We start from the raw sequence: 20,731 nt of genomic DNA, 5'->3' as shown, positions 1-20,731 counted from the left end.
TTTCATAAAGGGGTCTCTGCGTCTGTCCTGGTCCATCCCCTTCCCCACCAGAGATACCACCATCTTGGAGATCGGTGCTGTGGAAAAGATGGAGCGTTGCCTCTTCAGAGCTGGCTTCTGATGCACTCCCTCCTGAGTCTTCCTAGCTTAGCTCCTCAGTTCTCTTAGGTCCCAGAGATGGGGTAGTAGCTGTTCTCACCAGCCCTGGCTACTCAGGCATGCTCATTTCCAGCACCAAGGTTATAGGTCTGGCATCTAGCCTGGATTCAGTCACTTGCCAGCTGTGTGATTGGTCAAGTGACCTAACGTCTTAGAAACTTGGCTTTTTCCCATCAGACTTTGATGAAATGAGACACTGTATGGGGAACCCATACTAAAGTGCTTGGCAGTAAGTAGCATGGACTCACCAAATGACCATTGTTTTAGTTTTGTGCTTGGTTGCTCAGTTGTGCCCACCAGGCTCCTCTGTCCAGGAATCAAACTGGGGTCTCCTGCATTGCAGGTGAATTCTTTATCAGCTGAGCTACCAGGGAAGCCCTTACTAATATGCTAATAGATGATATGGAAAATTCGGCTTTCCCCATGGTTTTTGTTATACCATGTTGTAGTTTTTTTTAGAAGATGTCTCCAGAAACCTTTGGTAGAACAAATTCCCCAACCACATCCCCTCAAAAAAACAGAAAGGGATTTTTAAAAATTGTGTAAAATATACATAACATAAAATTAACTTTTTAACCATTTTCAAGTATATAATGCAGTGACATTTAGTACTTTCACAATATACTAGTTCCAGAACATTTTAATCACCATTAAAGGAAACCCTGTAGCTGAACTCTATTCCTCAAATCCCCCAGCCCCTGACAACCACTAATTGGCTTTCTGTCTCTATGGATTTGCCTGCTTTGGATGTTTCATATAAATAGAAACATGTACTATGTGGGGGTTTTTTATGTCCGGCTGTTTCATTTAGCATAATGTTTTTAGGGCTCATTTATGTTATAGCATGTGTCAGTACTTCATTCCTTTTAATTCCTGAATAAATAATTCCATTGTGTGAATATACTGTTTTAGTCTGTTTGGGCTGTTCTAACAAAATGTTGCAGACTGGATGGCATATAAGCAGTAAAAATTTATTCCTCAGAGGACTAGAGGCTGGAAGTCTAAGATGAAGATGTCAGTACGGTCAGAGTACCCTCTTTGGGTGGCAGGCTTATCATGGTAGCCTCACATGGTAGAAGGGGCTGGGGACTTATGGGGTCTCTTTCATAAGGGCAGTAATTCCATTCATGAGGGCTCTTCCCTCAGGACCTAACACCTCCCCAAACCCCTACCTTCTAATACAGTCTCGTTGGGCATTAGGATTTCAGCATATGAATCTGGATGGTGGGGTTGGGGGGAGGCACAAACATCCAGACCCCTATCACTTACAGTATGTAATTTATTCATTCATCAGTTGATGGACATTTGGGTTATTTCTACCTTTGGCTATTGTGAGTAAATAGCGTTGCTGTGAACCTTCTTGTACAAATTTTTGTTGAAATACTTTTTTCAATTCTTTTGGTATATACCTAGTAGTGTAAGTGCTGAATCATAGGATAATTCTATGTTTAACTTCTAAAAATCTGCCAGACTGTTGTCAATTACAGCTGCACCATTTTGAATTTCTAGAAGGAATACCTGGAGGTTCCAGTTTCTTCCAACACTTGTTATTTTTCAGGTTTTTGATTATATCTATCATCATGGGTGTGAAGTGGTATCTCACTGTGATTTGGGATGTTTTTTATGGTACAGATTTTCTATGTGTCTGGACTCAGATTTTCTACTAGTGTTCTTAAGCCTGTCATATTGCAAAGCTACATGAAAAACCACATATATGAAAAACCACCACCATAATTTTCAATAAGAGATAGGTATAAAGCATCTTTTCCTTTCCAGCCCCTGATATGACTAACTATCATGGCTCTGTAATCTGTAGTGTGGATAAACAACTTTCAGACATTCAGTGGCTAATTATAGATGATGTCTGATGCCTGGGACTTTTTTGCTAATTCTTTTATTTTGGTTTTAGGGATTTTCTCTAGGGCATCCAAAATGGTTTTAAAACATATTGGATAAAAGCTGAGCCACCTGCCTGTGTGGGACTTCCATATCTATACTCCCTGCTCCACTGTCTTCTGATGGCATTCTGACTACACTGAGGCCAAGTGACACGCCATTCAATATGAGTGATGAGAAGAGCCTTGCGGTATCCCAAAAATTGGTCTCACCTTCAAGGAGCACAAGCAGCTGCTCTTCCAAGCAAGGAAGTCGACAGGTAAAGTTTAATGGAAATTTCAAGAGCAAATTTAAATCAAGAAGTTTGCAGATTAAAATGTGTACATTTACTTGGGAACTCCTACTTCTCATTTTAGGAACATTTGCTTTTAGTCATATCTTAGTTATCTGAGAAGGCAATGGCACCCCACTCCAGTACTCTTGCCTGGAAAATCCCATGGACGGAGGAGCCTGGTAGGCTGCAGTCCATGAGGTCGCTAAAGAGTCGGACACAACTGAGCAACTTCACTTTCACTTTTCACTTTCATGCATTGGAGAAGGAAATGGCAACCCACTCCAGTGTTCTTGCCTGGAGAATCCCAGGGACGGGGGAGCCTGGTGGGCTGCTGTCTGTGGGGTCGCACAAAGTCGGACATGACTGAAGCGACTTAGCAGCAGCAGTAGCAGTTATCTGAGAGGAGTAAATTTTAGATAATTTTCATAATGTAGCTTGAGAGTCTGCTGGATGGGAAAATTTGTATTTGGCTCTTTGCATTATTTTATTCAATTGTTGCCACTGTCTTCCAACAAAGATATTGATATTCCTGTTTTCTCTGTAAGGAAGCTGAGTCAGACCAATGAAGTTATTCTGCCTGAGGACACACAGATTGTGTATTAAGTGGCAGAAATAAGAAACCAAAGCTCATTCTGTTTGACTTCAGAGCCCACACTTTCCTTTACACCCCGCTAACCAAAACAAAAAAGCAAACAATCACTTTTCCAGTAATTATAATATCCTCCTGCCCTCCTTTCCTTCCCTTTACCAAACCTTTTATGACTACTTCCAACCACAGAATGCCCCCTTATAACTTAGAGTCTCACCTGCTTCACTTCTCTAATGGGCAAGGGAAGCAAGTCAACAGAGAAGTGGTCAAAAGGAATTAAGTCGGAAGAAGTGAAACAAAGGACTGAGTAATTAACTCCTAAATAACTGTCAGCTAATTATATGTTGTTCCTTGGTTTCCTTTCTTAAAAAATCCCTGTTGGCAGAATTTGCTGGTTTTAGATCCATGACAGTAAATGTACATTAATCATTATAATTCTTTCACCTTCAGTTAAGTAGAGAGTGAGCTGTCCAAAAGCTGCGGTTTTAACAGCCAAAGTGGTCTCAGAGCCTTTTCAACGTCTGTAGTCTGTGCTGGCCTTGCCTTTCCTCCATGGGACGCACTGACCTAAGTTGACCCTGAGTCTTTGATTCCAGATTTGGAAGCAACAATCCAGCAACCACCCAGCTCTGGCACATCCACACATTTATGACACGTCATCACGGGTCTTTCCATTCCAACACTGCCTCAGATAGGGAGCTTGCCACCTCTCAATACTGCTTTGTAGCATTAGAATCTATAATTCCAGACAAATGAGATTTTACCATAGGGGCATCTGGGGAGTTCTCCAAGGTCTCCCCTGAGAGGTTAGGAAGAATAATTTTTTCACCCATTACTGTCATCACCTCCTTCTGGGGTTAAAAACAAATGATGATAATTATTCCTTGTCTAATGCATCATGTGCTGTGCTGGGCTGTGCTATGCTTAGTTGCTCAGTTGTGTCCAACTCTTTGTGACCCCATGGACTGTGGCCCTCCAGGCTCCTCTGTCCATGGGATTCTCCAGGCAAGATTACTGGAGTGGGTTGCCATGCCCTCCTCCAGAATACATCATGGCTCCCTAGGAATTCTAGTTTCATGAGGGTGACTAATCTCACCCTGTTTGTCAGCTTTGCATAGGAGCGTTTCTTTCCGTCAGCCACAAATCTGGTTGGGATTAAAGCAAAGTGTATTATTTTCCCCCAGTGTTTTGCACTTAGTAGCATCTATTCCTGTGTCCTCCTTGGATAAAGGGATAGCATGTGATTCATTCAAGCAGCCAGTGCTTATATATAACAGCATAGCAGTTGGAGCAGGGAAATGAAATTCTAGGACTGGATACCACAGAAACATATTTTTGATGTGTTACTGGAAACTGATTGATTTGGTTTTTCACAGAGCTTTTATTTTTGAGTTCCAACATAAAGAGTAAGAAGAATATGCGTGATGCCTCACCGTTTTTTTCTGACTTAGAATGGGTTGATCATTCAGCCATTCATTCATCAAATGGTCATCATTTATATTTAGGATCTCTCAATTTAATGTGCATGTAATTTTGCTTTATAAATATCAATACTTTTGCTCTGTGGCAGAGAAGATGGAGACTTTAATAAGTTTATTCCAACTCTGGGTCTTCCCTGGTGGCTCAGCGGTAAAGAATCCACCTGCAACCAGGAGGCACAGGTTCAATTCCTGGGTCAAGAAGACCCCCTGGAGGAGGGAGTGGCAACCCACGCCAGTATCCTTGCCTGAAAAAAAATCCCACGGACTGAGGAGGCTTGCAGGCTACAGTCCATGAGGTTGCAAAGAGTCAGACGTGACTGAAGCAGCTGAGCATGTAGCACGGCAAAGCATTCCAGCTTTAACCTGGATCTAGTTATGGTGGTGGTGGTGGTGTGGTTGCTAAGTTGTGTTTGACTCTTGCGACCCCATGGACTGTAGCCCGCCAGGCTCCTCTGTCCATTGGATTCTCCAGGCAAGAATACTGGAGGGGGCCGCCATTTCCTTCTCCAGAATCTAGTTATAAAGCCATGTTTATTTTTTAGGGATCTTTTCTTATTATGTCCATTTTTCCATCCTTCTGTCAAAATAAATGTTCTGTTATAAGATTGGCTCAGCTTTTCCCTCTGTGTTGTCCATCTTGGCAATTCATGTCCATTTCTCCATCACACACCATCCCACGATGGTCTTTTAGTCTCTGAACATGCTGCAGAAATGCAGGGACCATGGAAGTTCTTACTTCATGACTCTTAGGGAACACAGCCTTATCCAGGGGTCTTTCAGATGCTAAATATAATGATCACGCTGTGTTTCCAATCTCTGGATAGTTCAAGTTCAACATTTAAAACTTGAAGATTTAGATATAATAAGAAATTTTATTTGAGGAATTTTAAAATACAGCCAGTGAAGATAATCTGTGTAATAACCTACTTGTTTTTAAAGCTCCAGATTAAAGTCATTTCTAGGTTCTGTTAATTCCATCTGGAGGAGATAAGTCAGATGTTAAATTTACTGGCCATCTGTATTAATGCTAGTGTTTCTCATGTGCTTTGGAATTACAGTTTAGGGTGTGATTTTGCACTTGCTTTCCCCCATCCCTCTCTCTGTACTCATCCTGCCCTAGCTCAGAATTTCCTGTTACCTACTTCCTATCTCTGATGACCCCAGTCCAGAGTGAAATCTTCTGTTTCTAGCTGGGACTTCTGTTCACAGCGACTATGACTATCTAAGAACCACCGCCAGGCCAGCATGCAGCATGGTCAGATCTGGGTGCTGAGGCTGTCTGCCTCCTGCCATCTCCCTGGAGAGGCAGATTGTAAAGTCTTTCATCATGGTGTACGGCTTCCCCCTCCACATTCTCTGATTTCCAGCAGTAAGCTAGCTCAGGTCTCGGCCTTTTTCTGGGGATATTTTTAGCTTTATGAGCACTCAGGAATAGAACTCCTGGACACATCTGTCTGCAGTATTCTTTGCATTTCTATTTTGTGTCTTATCCATGAGATAATTAATCTTTCTTTCTTTCTTTTTTTTAAATCACACAGACATACCAAAGGGAAAAAACCCTACATTTTTATATCTTGGTATATTTTTCATGTTTGGAGCTCATATGGTGACAGGGAAGCGGCATTAAATGTATAAACTTTCAGTACAACCTTGGCTGAAAGACTTGGTCTTCTAGAGTCATTTTCATATAAATTCTCACCACCATCACCAGGTGACATTAGGTCTCTATATGCCAGCCACCTGGCTCGCTCTCAGTTCCTCCCACTGAATTTGCCCTTGTCCTTGTTTCTTGAACTGAACTTGAACTTGTTTTTCCTCTCTGAGAACCTCCTCACATAAAATCTCAAGGAGCCCTCATTTATGTGTGGATACTCTCCTTTCTAAATATCTGTTAGAGGAGTTTGCTTCCTTAAAGGATAAAATGATGAGATCTGGGTGTTAAATGTGATCTGTGTTTTTCACTTCTACAAATTGAATCTAAGATGTAGTTTACAACTTGCAGCCTTGAAAACCCAAGCAAAAGAGTTCTGTGATCTTTCAACTTGAATACTAGGGCACTCGAAATTTCATATACAGAATGCCTCGTTTTGTCAGTGGGAACAGTCCATAAATATAATTTTATCAAGATAATTTTAGGAAGTTATGCCTAGTGATTAGAACTTGAACTCTCCAATCTTGGTTCCACTTGATATTTTGTTTCTGCAACCTTAGAGTCTCTAAAACTTCAGTTTTCTCATCAATGAAATTAGAAAAATCATTCTTTTCTCATAAGATTATTGTGAGGATTAGAACTAAAGCATTTAATCTAGGGTTAGATTCACAGTAGGTGCTGAATTCATATTAACATTTATTTTTATTACAGTTGACATTACTTTGAATTTCATTCCTATTTGTAGAAAACCTAAAATTTCATAGTGAAGAGTTCTACTTTGTGTCCCAGAAACTTTCGCAGCTATCATACATGTACCTACCCATACCTCTGTAGTATTGTGGAGAAGTCCACGGAAGTATACAATGTGTATATGAGTGTGTACTTTTAAAATGTATCTTATTTTATACACATTAACAAAGTACTTTTAGAGAATAATGTAACAGAATTTAACATATATGAGCTATATTTGATATATTGAACATCTGGCATAACCTGTACCTAAAACAAGAGAAAGGCAGAAGGCACTGGCACCCCACTCCAGTACTCTTGCCTGGAAAATCCCAGGGACAGAGGAGCCTGGTAGGCTGCAGTCCATGGGGTCACTGAGGGTTGGACACAACTGAGCGACTTTACTTTCACTTTTCACTTTCATGCATTGGAGAAGGAAATGGCAGCCCACTCCAGTGTTCTTGTCTGGAGAATCCCAGGGACGGGGGAGCCTGGTGGGCTGCCGTCTATGGGGTCGCACAGAGTCAGACACGACTGACGCGACTTAGCAAAACAAGAGAAAACAGGAGTTAAATTCTGACTCCATTCTGTATTGCTCGGCCTTGTCCTTGCATGGGTGTGTGTTTTTCCCTTTTCCCCATGCCAGCACCTGGCTATCGGTAGTTGCTACTTAGAGCATTGTGTTGAGAAGTATTCTGCGGTTGAGTCTGGGTTCAGTGGGGGAGAATGCCCTATTTTCAGCTATGGCTGTGGGCACAGGCAGGGTGAACGGTAGCGTGAGTGCCACATTTTCACCCCTTAGTGATATTAGCAGGTTGAAGTCAAGAGATGACTGCTACAGTCTTTATATTCTGCCATTGGAGGAACTTCTGGCAAGTGAGGTTCACCTCAGTTCTCCATCTATTAAATGGAGACAAAATTCACCTCCCGTTTTCTCTATAGGGATGAAAGAGAATATTTAATATTTTCACTGGCTAAAAGCCAGTGAAACTCACTGGAGAAAGGTCGTCTGTAAATTTTAGAAACAATTATTAATGAGCTCCCTTCACTTTGGCCAATTACAGACCCAGGACTGAAATACTCTCGTTTTAAGGACCCTGATACTCTGCATAAGAAGTGGATCTCTTTGAAGTAGACCGTCTTTCAGATATAGCATCTTAACTCAGTAGGAATCTATTCTCCTTGCAGGAAATCCCCAACTAAAGGAACTCAGCTTATACGAAGAATAGATTGTTGGTCCCTTCTGACTGTCTTCATACCCCATTCCTTGTAGTGTTCAAAGTCAGTCTTTGCTTCACTGTTCTTCTCATCCCAGACTTTGGCTCAGCTCTCCCCTTTAGCTAGTCTGATTCATGTGAAACTGTTCTGCTTTTTAGAATTTTGTGATTTTTCTTGAATCATTTATTGCTTTATCTCTTTAAAAATAATTTTTAGAAAATTAATACTATATGCTCACTGTACATAATTTCCAACATACATGCAATTTATGTGAATTGCAATACTTTAATGTGGCTGTTTGATAGGTCAAAGTGAAGCTGAGAATGACCGTTGATGATGGAGGTCATTGGTGACATTGCCAAGAGGTTTCCTTGGAGTGGGGGGTGTGAAAGGCTGGTTCAGGTCCGTTCATGAGAAAACAGGAACAGAGAAAAAGGGTACCCCAGTTCTGTCAGGTCTACAGACAGGAGTTGAGAGAAGCCTTTACAAATGTTCTGTTTGAGAACCTTCGGTTTGGCTAATGCCATGCTTAACACAGTCCTGTCCTCTCCTCTCCTTTGGTTAATTCACTGGTAGAATGAGTATATGGTTCTTTGAGTCCTGGGTCTTATTTACACGTCTTTTGAGCTCTCATGGCACCAGCACAGGGCTTTGTACATAGCAACTGCAAATTATTAGGTTGAATTTACTGAACACCAGCAGCAAATATCCCTGTCTCAAGGGCAGATTGGAATGTATGGCCAGGGACACGTGGGGAACAGGAGCAAAAAATTACACGTTCCCAAGCTCCCTCCTTCCAGTGACAGACATCTTAACAAGGATTTCAAAAAATGAACAAAGATCTCTGTGTTGAGTTTTTCTTTTTTTATGGCAAGTGATGAAATCTCAATGTTTTCTCCGAACAACCTGCTCTATTGGAAAGTATGGAACAGAAGACTGTCTTTGTTGAAACTGACTTGTGTTCACATTGGCTCTGCTCTTTGCTAGCTGGATGACCTTGTCATGTAATAGAAAACTTCTGAGCCTTGATTTTTTTCAGCTGTGATATATAGGTAATTTTGCTTCCTTTTGAGATCTAAGTGAAATAATAAATACGAAGTACCTAAGCTAGCACATGCTAGACATTTGATAAGGGTGGATTAAATAAGCATGTGGTTACTAGGTAGAAAGACTGCAATTCACAAAGCTCTGTACATATATTAAGAGATGTCTAAGTGGGAGAGAGAATTGCTATTTTGAAACTTGTTAAACATGAGTAATTTCCTCTTGTCTTTTTCCCACTGCCCCCTTACATTTCCTTCCTAGAACTTTCAAAGTAACACATTTCAGAAACCAGATTGTGCTAGAGTTGAATGAATAGGTTTTTTTTCTCTCTCTTTCTCCTTTATTATTATAATTTTTTTGGTCCTTTTTGAAAGAGTTCTATATGTCCTAAGTTTTATTTCTTCATTATCCATTGAGAACCTATTATTAAAAGACCATGAGCAGGGGATGTGAAGCTACTAAAGACAGAACAGCTGAACAGACCACTACAAATGAGAGATCACTCTGATTGGGAAGACTGTGAATTATAGAGACAACATAGCTTCCGTTATTTTTTTTTAAATGCGTTGTAGCATTTGCTGTGTAAGAAATCAGGAAATCAATCCTTCCAAAATAATTTAACAAGTGCTTCACTCTTTATTGCAGGAGATTTGAAATGGAGAGGTCTATTGCTACATAAATCTCCATACAGTTATGCAATTTATTCTTGTTGCCCTCTTGTCCCTGGGGTAATCTGAAGTGGAACTTTGAGCTCTCCCAGGGTCACCTGATGAGGATTTATTTATGCAAGCTCTTAGATTATGCTGCACTCCAGGGAGCCCATACTGGCTGGGCTTGGTGCCAGAACCCTTAAAACTACAGGAGTTGAATGGGAGAGAATTTGCCCAGAAGAGTGAATTAAAGCTATAATGTTTAGGTGTTTGTAATTTCAGCTATCTGGGTACTGAAAATATGTAGTCCCATTTGTTTCTTTTAATTTGTATTGTCTTTAGATGCTGAAATTTACCTGCTGTCTTTTATAAGTATAGACTGAATAAATACCACGAGAAAGACTCCTCAAGGAAGAGTGGCTTGGGAGTGGCATGATTGCATCACACTGTTCTGTGATGGTCACAGAAAATAAAAGGCAAAGAGCATGAAGCTGCTTGAGAGCAAATAGCCTGAGTTTAAATCATGGACTGTTTGTAAGCTGTTTGACCTTACAAGGTCAAGCAAGGTCCTTGACCCCTCTGTATCTAGGTTTCTTATAAGGCTGTGCCAGTTGTTTAAGTTAGAAGAGAGTCTGCGCATAGTAAGTGCTGTGTAAGTGTTTGATACAGATTCACCTTCCAGAAGCAGGAGTTCCAGGAGCCCTCAAGCAGTACTGCCACGGCAACTGCTTCCCTGTCTCATCCTTGAGCTGTGAGGCAGTCTGGCTTCTGTCTAGGCTGCTCTGAGAAGAAAAGTCAGCTAGGGACTCTAGAAGTTAATAAGCAACTGATAGCATCATTCGCGCTCACAACATCCTTTCCTACTCTCCTTTGGAGTCTCAAAACAATCCAATGAGGTCTGTATTTTTCTACACTTCAGAGAGAAAGTATGGCCCAATTAACTGCTGATTTAGAGTTACACAGCTAATAAGTGGTAGAGGGTCAGGCAACTATATATTTGAAGAACACTGGGTTTGTTTTGATGCTGCAAGGCTTCTTTAGAAGTTAACTCCAGTTCCTTGTGTCCTATGTACAAATGATTGTTGTTTAAACAAACCTCCAGAAGCCAAAACCTCTGTACATGCAGTGGCAAGAATAACACGGATGCGGGAAGCAATCAAAAGGATCCTCCAGGTCTGTTTGTCTAGAGCTGTTATTTTTCTGGTGGTTCCAACAGAGAAAAATAATTACCTATACAGTGCCATCTTAGTGTTTTGGAATCCCCCCCTCCCCCGCCCCGCCCTTCCCACCTTCTGAGCATTTTACTTTTCCTTACAGCCTAGGCTTTGGTCATACCCATGATTGTGACATTATGCACTGAAAATAGGAAAGGCAAAGATACAAGACTCAGTTCTCTATATTTCTACCCTAAGTCTTGTAAAGTTAAAGCAAACATTTGATATAGGAAGAAATGAAACCTTTGGCTAAAATGATGTATTTAAATAATCAGGATTTCCTTGTCACTTTGCATGCCTATCTATGCCAGGTAGCTGCCTTCCACACTCTGAAGAGCACAAGAAACCAAACTGCATATTCAAACACTTCTGGAGGTTGCTGAACCATGCAAACTGGTCTGCAGTACTAGAGTAGCAGAGCAAATGTATTTTGGTGGGTTTTAGAAACACGAGTTTGGTAGAAACCACAAGGGGAACCTTAAGAGAATCGATGTGTTTATTCACAACTGGCCCTGGTCCTAGTGCAAGTTACAGGAAGGCAGAACCTGCCTCAGATGCTTTTGCTGAGAGCACAGCTTACTAGTTTTACAGTTACTGGACTAATCTCTGAGAGCTGTAGAGGCAAATGTGACACAAACTGACTCAACCGTGTTTTTTTTTCCCCCAGAGAGGGGAAAGTCTGAGTCTGTGATGCTATTAAAATACTAAAGGTCCAGAAGTAAGCATGTAATAAATGGGACAGAGGCAAGATAGGAGATTTCCTTGGAATAATGTCATCTCTCTCTATGGTCCCACATACCCTGGCCCTACCATCGAGTCCAGCTTATCTCCCTCTGCACCTTACCTAAGCTCCCACCACAACCAAAATCACCTCTCTATTCTCACCCCAGATGAGTCACTTTCCTGGCAGTCTCTAGTAGAGCGGTCCCTCTTGCCCTGAGTAATAGGCTAAATGGTCTCTCCCCCTTCCCCCAAAGATATATCTACGTCCTAGTCCTTGGAATCCGTCAGTGTTATCTTATTTCATAAAAGACATAACTTAAGAATCTTGAGATGCGTATCCTGGCTTAATGACCCAAATTCAATCACCAGCGTCCTCATAGGAAACACACAGAGAAAAGAGGCATGTAGGGGCAGGTGTAAGAAGATGGAGGCAGAGATTGGAGTGATGGGGCTACCAGTCAAAAAATTCTGATTCTCCTGGAGCCTGGAAGAGCCAGGAAACACTCTTACAGTGTTTGTATCTGTGTCTCCCCACCCCCCTGCCCCCAGTTCATATGTTGAAGCCCTAACCCTCAACATGACGGCATTTTCAAGTGGGGGGTAATTAGGCTTGGATGAAGGTGGTGCCTTCACGCTGGGATTAATACCGTTATGAGAAAGGAGCGACACAGAGCCTCTTGCCATGGGAGCAGACAGCAAGAAGGCAGCTGTCTCCAGGACAGGGACCGGGTTCTCACAGGAGCCGAATGTGCTAGCCCCTTGACCTGGGCTCCCCTCGCAGTCTGTGCCATTTTGTCGCAGTTGCTCACGTTAAAACACACATTCTCCACAGAGCCTCTGGAGGGAGCGTAGCCCTGCTAACACCTTAATTTTGGACTTCCAGCCTCCAGAACTGTGAGAGGACAAATTTCTGTTGTTTTAAGACACCCAGGTTGTGGTACTTTGTCAGGGTAGCCTCAGAAACCCTGCTTCTCACTCTTTGTCAATGTTTCCTCATGTTCCAGCTCAAGTCATTCCACTCAGGTGGATCCAGCCCCACATGAGATCATGCCTGCCTGGGAACAGGAATCTGTAGCGGGTTTATATGTGTCTCCCATTTGGCATTTACAAGGCTTCGACCTTGTGGTGTTTCTTCATTTTTAATGGCTATTAACTTTTTGGAAGCTAGCACTTGGTTTCATATTTTTGCATCTTAGTACCCGGTGCTAACCTTAGACCTTTGAGACTCCCCTATTAAAAAGAAGCTCAGTTGTAAGTAGAATATAACCTACTTAACAAAAAAGCCATTCCTTCTTTGATTCATAAGGCTCTCCGGGATCTTAATCTGATGCCAGGTTCTCATGATGAGAGTCAGTTATTTATACAGAACAATGAAAGAAAGTCACTAATGATTTGGATCAAGGATAAGGATGTTTCTTGTGCTAAACATATGGCACCTTCTCCTATGATTTTTAAATCATGTATGCATTAATTAGTCAGAATGTACTTCTACTTTGATTAATTTCAATTAGCTCTGAAAAAGTAGCTTTGGGGGAGCTGGAAAAGAAAACACAGTTATCAGCTAGTGCCATCCAGCAATGGAGTGAGTTTTCTGAAGGAGTGTGGTTACCCTGTCTTTAGAGTACTGAAGTGTTCTATCTGAATACAAAGTGTCTGTGTTTCTCTCCAGGGCTCAGACATCAAAGTGGAGATCTCTTTGCTAAGTCCAGAAAAGTATGATTTTTTAAAAAAAATTTAAAGATAAAATATTGAACAGTTCTAGGAGGTATTTCAAATAAAACCATGTAGAAGTCTTCCCACCTTTGTGCCTCTGGTCCAGCCCCACTCACAGAAGAGTCCCCTTAGAGATTTTCCCTGGTATCACATGTCCTCATGGTGAGCTCCCGCAGCATCTCCTACACTAGGCTGACTGCAACTGTGCAAACAAGCTCATTCCTCAGAAGGGTAGAGGAAAGGTAATGAGTCAGAGTCAGTGGGCTGCGTTCTGGTCCTCAGAAGTCCTTTACTCATGTTCGTGGTCCTGAGAAGATCATTTCTCTTAGATTCCTCATCTCTAAAATGAGACCCGGGTAGATAACTTCCACATTTCTCCTTTAAACTCTGGGGTTTAAAAAGAAATATTTCATGACTCTATAGGGAATAACAAATCATTACTGTACTCCCTGGAAAAAACTCAGCAGAGACTCTTGAGTCCCGTGGGTGGACAGAGTTGTCCTGTCATCTTGGTCAACACACATGGGTACTAAGTTCTGGAATGCGCTGTCAGAGACAGACTCTGCTTGGGAAGAAAGTAGTGCTGAATTTAGGGGAGGCAATGGCTTCAGATGAACTCTAATACACTTGTAGGTCATCTTGTCCAGAATGGATCTTGAGCAGAGAAGCTCTGTGTGTGGTCAAATCCCTCGGTAGCACCTCTGCCAGACTTTGACAAAACTCCCCAGTGACTGAGGAATTTACTCTTTCATAGTCCTTGTTTCCATTATTTTTCATAGCACTAACTATGAGATAATCAGACAGTCATCCTTTATGCAGAGCTGGAATCCAGGGCCTTATCATTCTTACCATAGGTCCTGGTTTTATACTCAGAGCCTATCGAGTCAAATCTCAATTCTTCAAGTTGGAAATGAATAAATCCAACCTCGCAAGATTGTGCAAAGATTAAGCGCAGTAATGCACATACGGTGGTTTAGTACACTTCCTGACAGATAATAAATAGTAACATTATTAATGTTAATTACTGTACTTGCTTCATTGGTTTGGTTAACATATTAATATCTACCATGGAGCATTTTCCCCTTTAATTTTAATGAGACATGATTGACATACAGCACTGTGTAAGTGTGCTGGCCTAGAGTATGAGAGTGGACCTGTCATGCAACAGCAGCAACAACAGCCTCACCTGTGCAGGTGCAGAAGGTCAGGCCTCGATCCAGCTCTACAAACCTGAACTCTTATGTTTCGACAAGGTCTTCGGTGATTGGTATACTCGCTATAGTTGAGAAGCACTGCATTAGATCACATACCCCCACTTGACCTCCCAACTCTGTTCTTTTAATTATTCCATCAGGCCTGTTGGTGTTCGAAAAATCTTAGTTGAGGAAGAAACAAGTGACAAGAAGCAGCAACAACTCCAAGTCTCAGTGATTGAAAGACAAGTCCAGAATTGGTCTGACGTCAGTTGAAGCTCTTACTATATTAACTGGAAATCTATTGCCAAGGATTTCCAGGTGTTCATAGTACAGTCATAAAATATATGATCCTGAGGCTTTAGAAGATTACTCATGCCTTTCAAGTCATGTTAAAGTATGCGCCACATGGTTTAAGACTTGGGATTGCCTTGTGATTTTAAAAACCTGATTAACAGACTAAATAATCAAAACAACCCACTTTCCAGTCACGCCAGATAGAGGCAACCACAAAACTTCCCTCCACAACACTCTTCAGCTGCAGGAAGAATGAAGGTTGTCAATGGTTTTCTATTTCTGACATCACTGCAAGGGCAGTGACTGAGAAGCCAGCATTTGAAAGGTGCAGAGGATGTGTGCGCTGTGGAAACAGCTGTGCTTGAGGGAAACGCTTTCAGTCCGTGTACTCAGCAGTATGGAAATGAACTTTGCCAGCTAATGAGCATGAATAAACGCTTAGCTGCCTTCCCCCCACAAAGCAGCTTTCTATATTTGGTACTTTCAGATGTTCAGTATAACAGACTGAATTTAATGCCAGATGACAGTGCCAGACTGACTTCAGTTAAACTTAAGCAAAGACCTTAAGAAGCTGCTTCCCCCAGCCTGTCCTGTTTCTCTCTCCACCTGATAGTCACAGGGAGCTCTAAGCCCAACAACCCGAGGGCAGGACATCAGCCCAGCTGCGGTGGCTAAGTCAGCAGGGCTGTGATCCCTGGGGGCATGGGTCCACCTGTGCCATTCATCTCAGGGCACTCAGCTCAAGGTGTGCAGCCTCTTTCTGGGTCACAGAGGGCGTGAGGCATGGGGAAAGCCACACCCTACCTCCTGGAGCCTTTCAGTTCAGTTCGGTTCAGTCGCTCAGTCGTGTCCGACTCTTTGCGACCCCATGAATCGCAGCACACCAGGCCTCCCTGTCCATCACCAACTCCCGGAGTTCACTCACACTCACGTCCATCGAGTCGGTGATGCCAACCAGCCATCTCATCCTCTGTCGTCCCCTTCTCCTCCTGACCCCAATCCCTCCCAGCATCAGAGTCTTTTCCAATGAGTCAACTCTTCGCATGAGGTGGCCAAAGTATTGGGGTTTCACCTTTAGCATCATTCCTTCCAAAGAAATCCCAGGGTTGATCTCCTTCAGAATGGACTGGTTGGCTCTCCTTGCAGTCCAAGGGACTCTCAAGAGTCTTCTCCAACACCACAGTTCGAAAGCATCAATTCTTCGGCGCTCAGCCTTCTTCACAGTCCAATTCTCACATCCATACATGACCACAGGAAAAACCATAGCCTTGACTAGATGGACCTTTGTTGGCGAAATAATGTCTCTGCTTTTCAATATGCTATCTCTGCTTTTTCTGTCCTGGGCTCCAATTCACTCCCATCCAGTTCATGTTATTATAGCCCCTTGCTCCTCACACTCATTGGTTCAGCAGATATTTATTTAGGGCCTCTGTGTCACAGGTAGTGAGACTGTAAGAAATAAGCCCCAGTTTCGGTCCTCATGGTATTCACATTCTAGCCAGGGAGACAGACAAGTGCAAGTGCTGAGAAGGGAGACAGTTTCTGTCCCGAGGAGGAGGTGGTATGGGGCTAAGTGAGAAAGCATCGGGCTGAGAAGCAGGTGGGGCAGGCATTCCAGATACAAGCAAGGGATTGAGCAAAGCCTTGACAGCGTTAAATCCCACAGGCTGATTTCCCACCCCATTCAGGAGGATGCAGGATGGGTGACATGGCAGCTCTGTTGAGGATCCCAGCCCCGCTTGTCTCTACCCATAGGGCAGGGCTTTATAACTCTTTCAGATGCCTTTGGATCTTGAATTTAGCCACCACTTCCCTGGTGGCTCAGACAGTAAAAGCGTCTGCCTATAATGCCGGGGACCCGGGTTTGATCCCTGGGTCAGGAAGATGCCCTGGAGAAGGAAATGGCAACTCACTCCAGTACTCTTGCCTGGAAAATCCCATGGACAGAGGAGCCTGGTAGGCTTCAGTCCACAGGGTAGCAAAGAGTCGGACATGACTGAGCAACTTCACTTTCACTTTCCCCCACTCCAACCCCACTTCCTCCCCAGCTGCCACCCCATGGCATTTACTCCTGATTAATTATTAGAATATGCATATTTAAATTACAGTAGAATGTACAATGTGCTACAGTATGTAGCAGAATGATTGAAAATATAGTTTTTGCAGTCCATTGACTCTACAACATTGGGGAAGTTACCTAATTCTCTCTTCCTTGGTTTCCACATTCAATAAATACTGGTTTCCAAGGAAGGTTAAGAGAGGAGATGAAAGTTAAGGGAAGAGGATTTTTAGGGAAGTGAAACTATTTTGTTATTATAACGGTGGATATAATCATATGAACATTATGTGTTTGACAGAACTCTTAGAACTGTATGCCACAAAGAGTGACTCCCTAGTATAAACTATGGACCTTTGTTAATAATGATGTAGTTCATATACTTATAAAAAATGTGCCACACCAATATAAGACGTTAATAACGGAGAAAACTGTGTTTGGGAAAGTGAGTGAAAGTCGCTCAATCGTGTCCTACTCTTTGTGACCCCATAGACTATACAGTCCATGGAATTCTCCAGGCCAGAATACTGGAGTGGGTAGCCTTTGCTTTCTCCAGGGAATCTTCCCAACCCATGGATAGAACCAGGACTCCCGCATTGCTGGCAGATTCTTTACCAGCTGAGCCACCAGGGAAGCCCAAGAATACTGGAGTGGGTAGCTTATCCCTTCTCCAGGGGATCTTCCCAACCCAGGAGTCGAACTGGGGTCTTCTGTATTGCAGGCGGATTCTTTACCAGCTGAGCTATCAGGGGAACCCATGGACAGCAACACTGCTCTAATTTACAGTAATACTTGATTGATGTGGTTTGGGTAATTTAGGAATTTCATGGAAAGAGATAGACACTGAGCTAAAATCTTGAAGCATTTGTATGGGTGGAAAAGAGCATGAGAAGATTCTGGGAGGCTGGAATAATACGAGTAAGCCACAGAAGTGAAAATGACAGATATGTTGTATTCATTTTTTCATTGCATGGAGAATAGGACCTGATGGGGTATCATAGAAGTGGGGTGTCTTAGAAAGTGAGGTTTGATGGAGTGGTGGGTGGTAATGTAGAAACAGGGAAAGGGACATGGAAGATATACACTTTGAAGATGAAACCAAAAGGACTGACTTGTAAAAATGATCAAGCCCTTATAGTTTCAAAGTGATTTTGCTACATTGTTCCCTGGCCTGGCATTCCTTCTCACAGAATTGGTGTCAAGATCAGCGGTGATCTTTAACCCCATCATACTAATGTCCCCTTTTTTGTGACCAGTGTTTCAATGAACCTTTAACACTCAAGTGAAACTGATTTTTCACCTAATGTATTTGCACACATAATTTTGAAAATGTTAACACAGTGCTTTGTTATAAATAAAGGCAACTTCAGAGAAAGTGGTTAATGTTAAGGTGTACATTACAATGTGTAAAAGCCCAGACATGACTACACTAGAAGATGTAATGGAGTAGTCAGGTACCCCCATACATGGGGTGACAGCTACTAATACAGACCCATAGAGGTGCATTGCCGCTAAGTCACGGCAGTCGTGTCCGACTCTGTGCGACCCCATAGACGGCAGCCCACCAGGCTCCCCCGTCCCAGAGATGCATTAATAACTCATATGACACAAGCGACACGACTGTCACTGATGTCAGTGATTCTGCAAAAAGGTGGGTGACTGTTGGTAAAGTCCCAAACAGGAGAAAGTACAATCTTATCTGTTACTTAGTAGTTGCATTCCCAAGAATTCAGAGTGTGCTAAAAAGCATGCAAAAATACTTTGGCAAGTATAAACAGGTTTCACCTATGAAAATGTCACTGTGTACTTTGGAAACTCTTGCAGATGTTGGGACAACTTGTTTTATTGTGCAAGACTGAGGCATTTCAGGACATCTAACATCCCAGGTCCCCAGCCATCAGTTGCTAGAGACTCCACCCCCACCCCATCACTTTGACAATTAAAAATGCCCCCAAGGTTTCACAGCCTAAGGGAACAGTACTGCCTCTACTGAGAACCACTGGCTGGATGCTGGCTGTCAGATTTCAGCCTCATGACTTCAGGATGGTGAAAGATAAGGAAGCTGAAGTGGGGGAGGATTGGGAGGTTGAGCCAGAAAAGGTGCTGGCTGCAGTGCTGTCTCCCTCTGTCAAGGAGCGCCTTCACTTGCCTAAGTTCTTTAGATCTGCCTCTTCCAGCCTGGTAAGAGTTTCATGTCCTGAGCCCAGATAGAAGATAAAGTGAGGGGGAAAAAGATGATGTTTCGTAGTAATAAATGTGAACCCTGTCTGGCTTATTCAAGAGTCAACAAACCAAATCTGATCCCCTGCCCGCCACACATGCTCATTGTTAGATGTATACTGTGTCTCAGTTCAGGAGAAATCTAGTTCTAACATGAATCCTTGAAACATTTTTTGAAATTTAATCCTTGTTATCTTTTAAACAAGCATGATCTCATTCCATTTCTTTTCTTTTCCAGTTTTGTTAAGTATGAAGTAACATCTAATCCCTCTCGGCATTCGCATTTTGCACGATTGAATGTCTTGAGCAAATGTGCATGGTGGTCTAGCACATCTCGGTATTAGCACTCTGCGTGCTGCCTGGGAGTCTTAAGCAAAGCAGAGGAGCTTAATTTCTTTGGAGTACTTTTCAGAGAATTTTGAGCCTTAGGTTTCCTTTAACAATGACACCTTCTTTCTCAAGTTTCTTTCTCAAGTATGATTGTGCTGTATTTGACTTGTAAAGAGTCGTTTGGCCCAGAGGTATTGTTGTTGCTGTTTAGTTGCTCAGTCGTGTCTGACTCTTTGCAGCCCCATGGAGTGCAGCATGCCAGGCTTCCCGTCCTTCACTCTTTTCCGGAGCTTGGTCAAACTCATGTCCGTTGAGTCACTGATGCCATTCAACCATCTCGTCCTCTGTCATCCCCTTCTCATCCTGCCTTCAATCTTTCCCAACATCATGGCCTTTTCTAATGAGTCAGCTCTTTGCATCAGGTGGCCAAAATATTGGAACTTCAGCTCCTTCAGCATCAGTCCTTCCGATGCATATTCAGGATTGATTTCCTTTAGGATTGACTGGTTTGATCTCGCAGTCCAAGGGACTCTCAAGAGTCTTCTCCATCACCACAGATCAAAAGCATCAATTTTCATCTCCTTTCATGGAGAGTTATGGTCCAACTCTCACATCCATACATGACTACTGGAAAAATCATAGATTTGACTATACAGACCTTTGTTGGTACACTTCAGATGCAAGCCAATGAATGATGTTCCAACAACATTAATCTATTTGCAGCCTTATTCCAGGACCAGGTTTATCCGTTTGTCAATCAGATGCATAGTATTCACTGGACAGCAGATTAGGCATATGAGGAAATAAAAACTGAACTAGACACTTCACACCCTCAAAGAGTCTATTATCCATCTAGGGATGATAAAACCTTGCATATACTATCATAAGTAGGCAAAAGGTAAGATGAAATACTTGTGGAGTTTCTAGGGATGAAATAGTGCTTTCTTCTGAAGAGGCTTCCTAGAAGAGGTTAAATTTTTAACTTGATGATTTTGAAGATTCATTAAAATCTTGACAGGCAAGACACTTTTTGAGGACTGGTTTTTTGAGCTGAAATAAATGTGAGCAGAATATTTGTGTGTGTGTGGCTTCTCATTACTTAATATTATGCATTCTCCTCTATTAATTGTCTGAATGTAAGTATGAATGACTTTTTAAAAATTTAAGTGACTTGAAATAATTAGTAATAATTGCTATAAAGAATCTCATTTGAAATTGCTACCTTTCTGAAAAAGTCCACTAATTTAAGAGTTGAGTCTAAGTTTTGTTTTTTCCGTTAAAGAATTCAACTTTT

The 20,731-nt window shown here is 42.3% G+C and overlaps 1 protein-coding gene across 6 annotated transcripts in view; it reads left to right on the top strand.

Annotated features, from left to right (window-relative positions):
* The window catches only part of OSBPL3 (oxysterol binding protein like 3), a 194,155-nt gene that overhangs the window by 92,844 nt on the left and 80,580 nt on the right, over nucleotides 1–20,731 (top strand). For all 6 annotated transcript variants that reach the window (XM_018047074.1, XM_018047077.1, XM_018047075.1 and 3 more), the window contains one exon: nucleotides 2,069–2,314. In XM_018047074.1, coding sequence (XP_017902563.1) covers nucleotides 2,222–2,314 — 93 coding nt within the window. In that variant the 5' untranslated portion in view covers nucleotides 2,069–2,221. The remainder of the gene's footprint in view (nucleotides 1–2,068; nucleotides 2,315–20,731) is intronic.

The sequence above is a fragment of the Capra hircus genome, chromosome 4, assembly GCF_001704415.2.
Source record: "Capra hircus breed San Clemente chromosome 4, ASM170441v1, whole genome shotgun sequence".
NCBI lineage: Eukaryota > Metazoa > Chordata > Mammalia > Artiodactyla > Bovidae > Capra > Capra hircus.
This window is presented reverse-complemented; position numbering and strand designations above follow the sequence as displayed.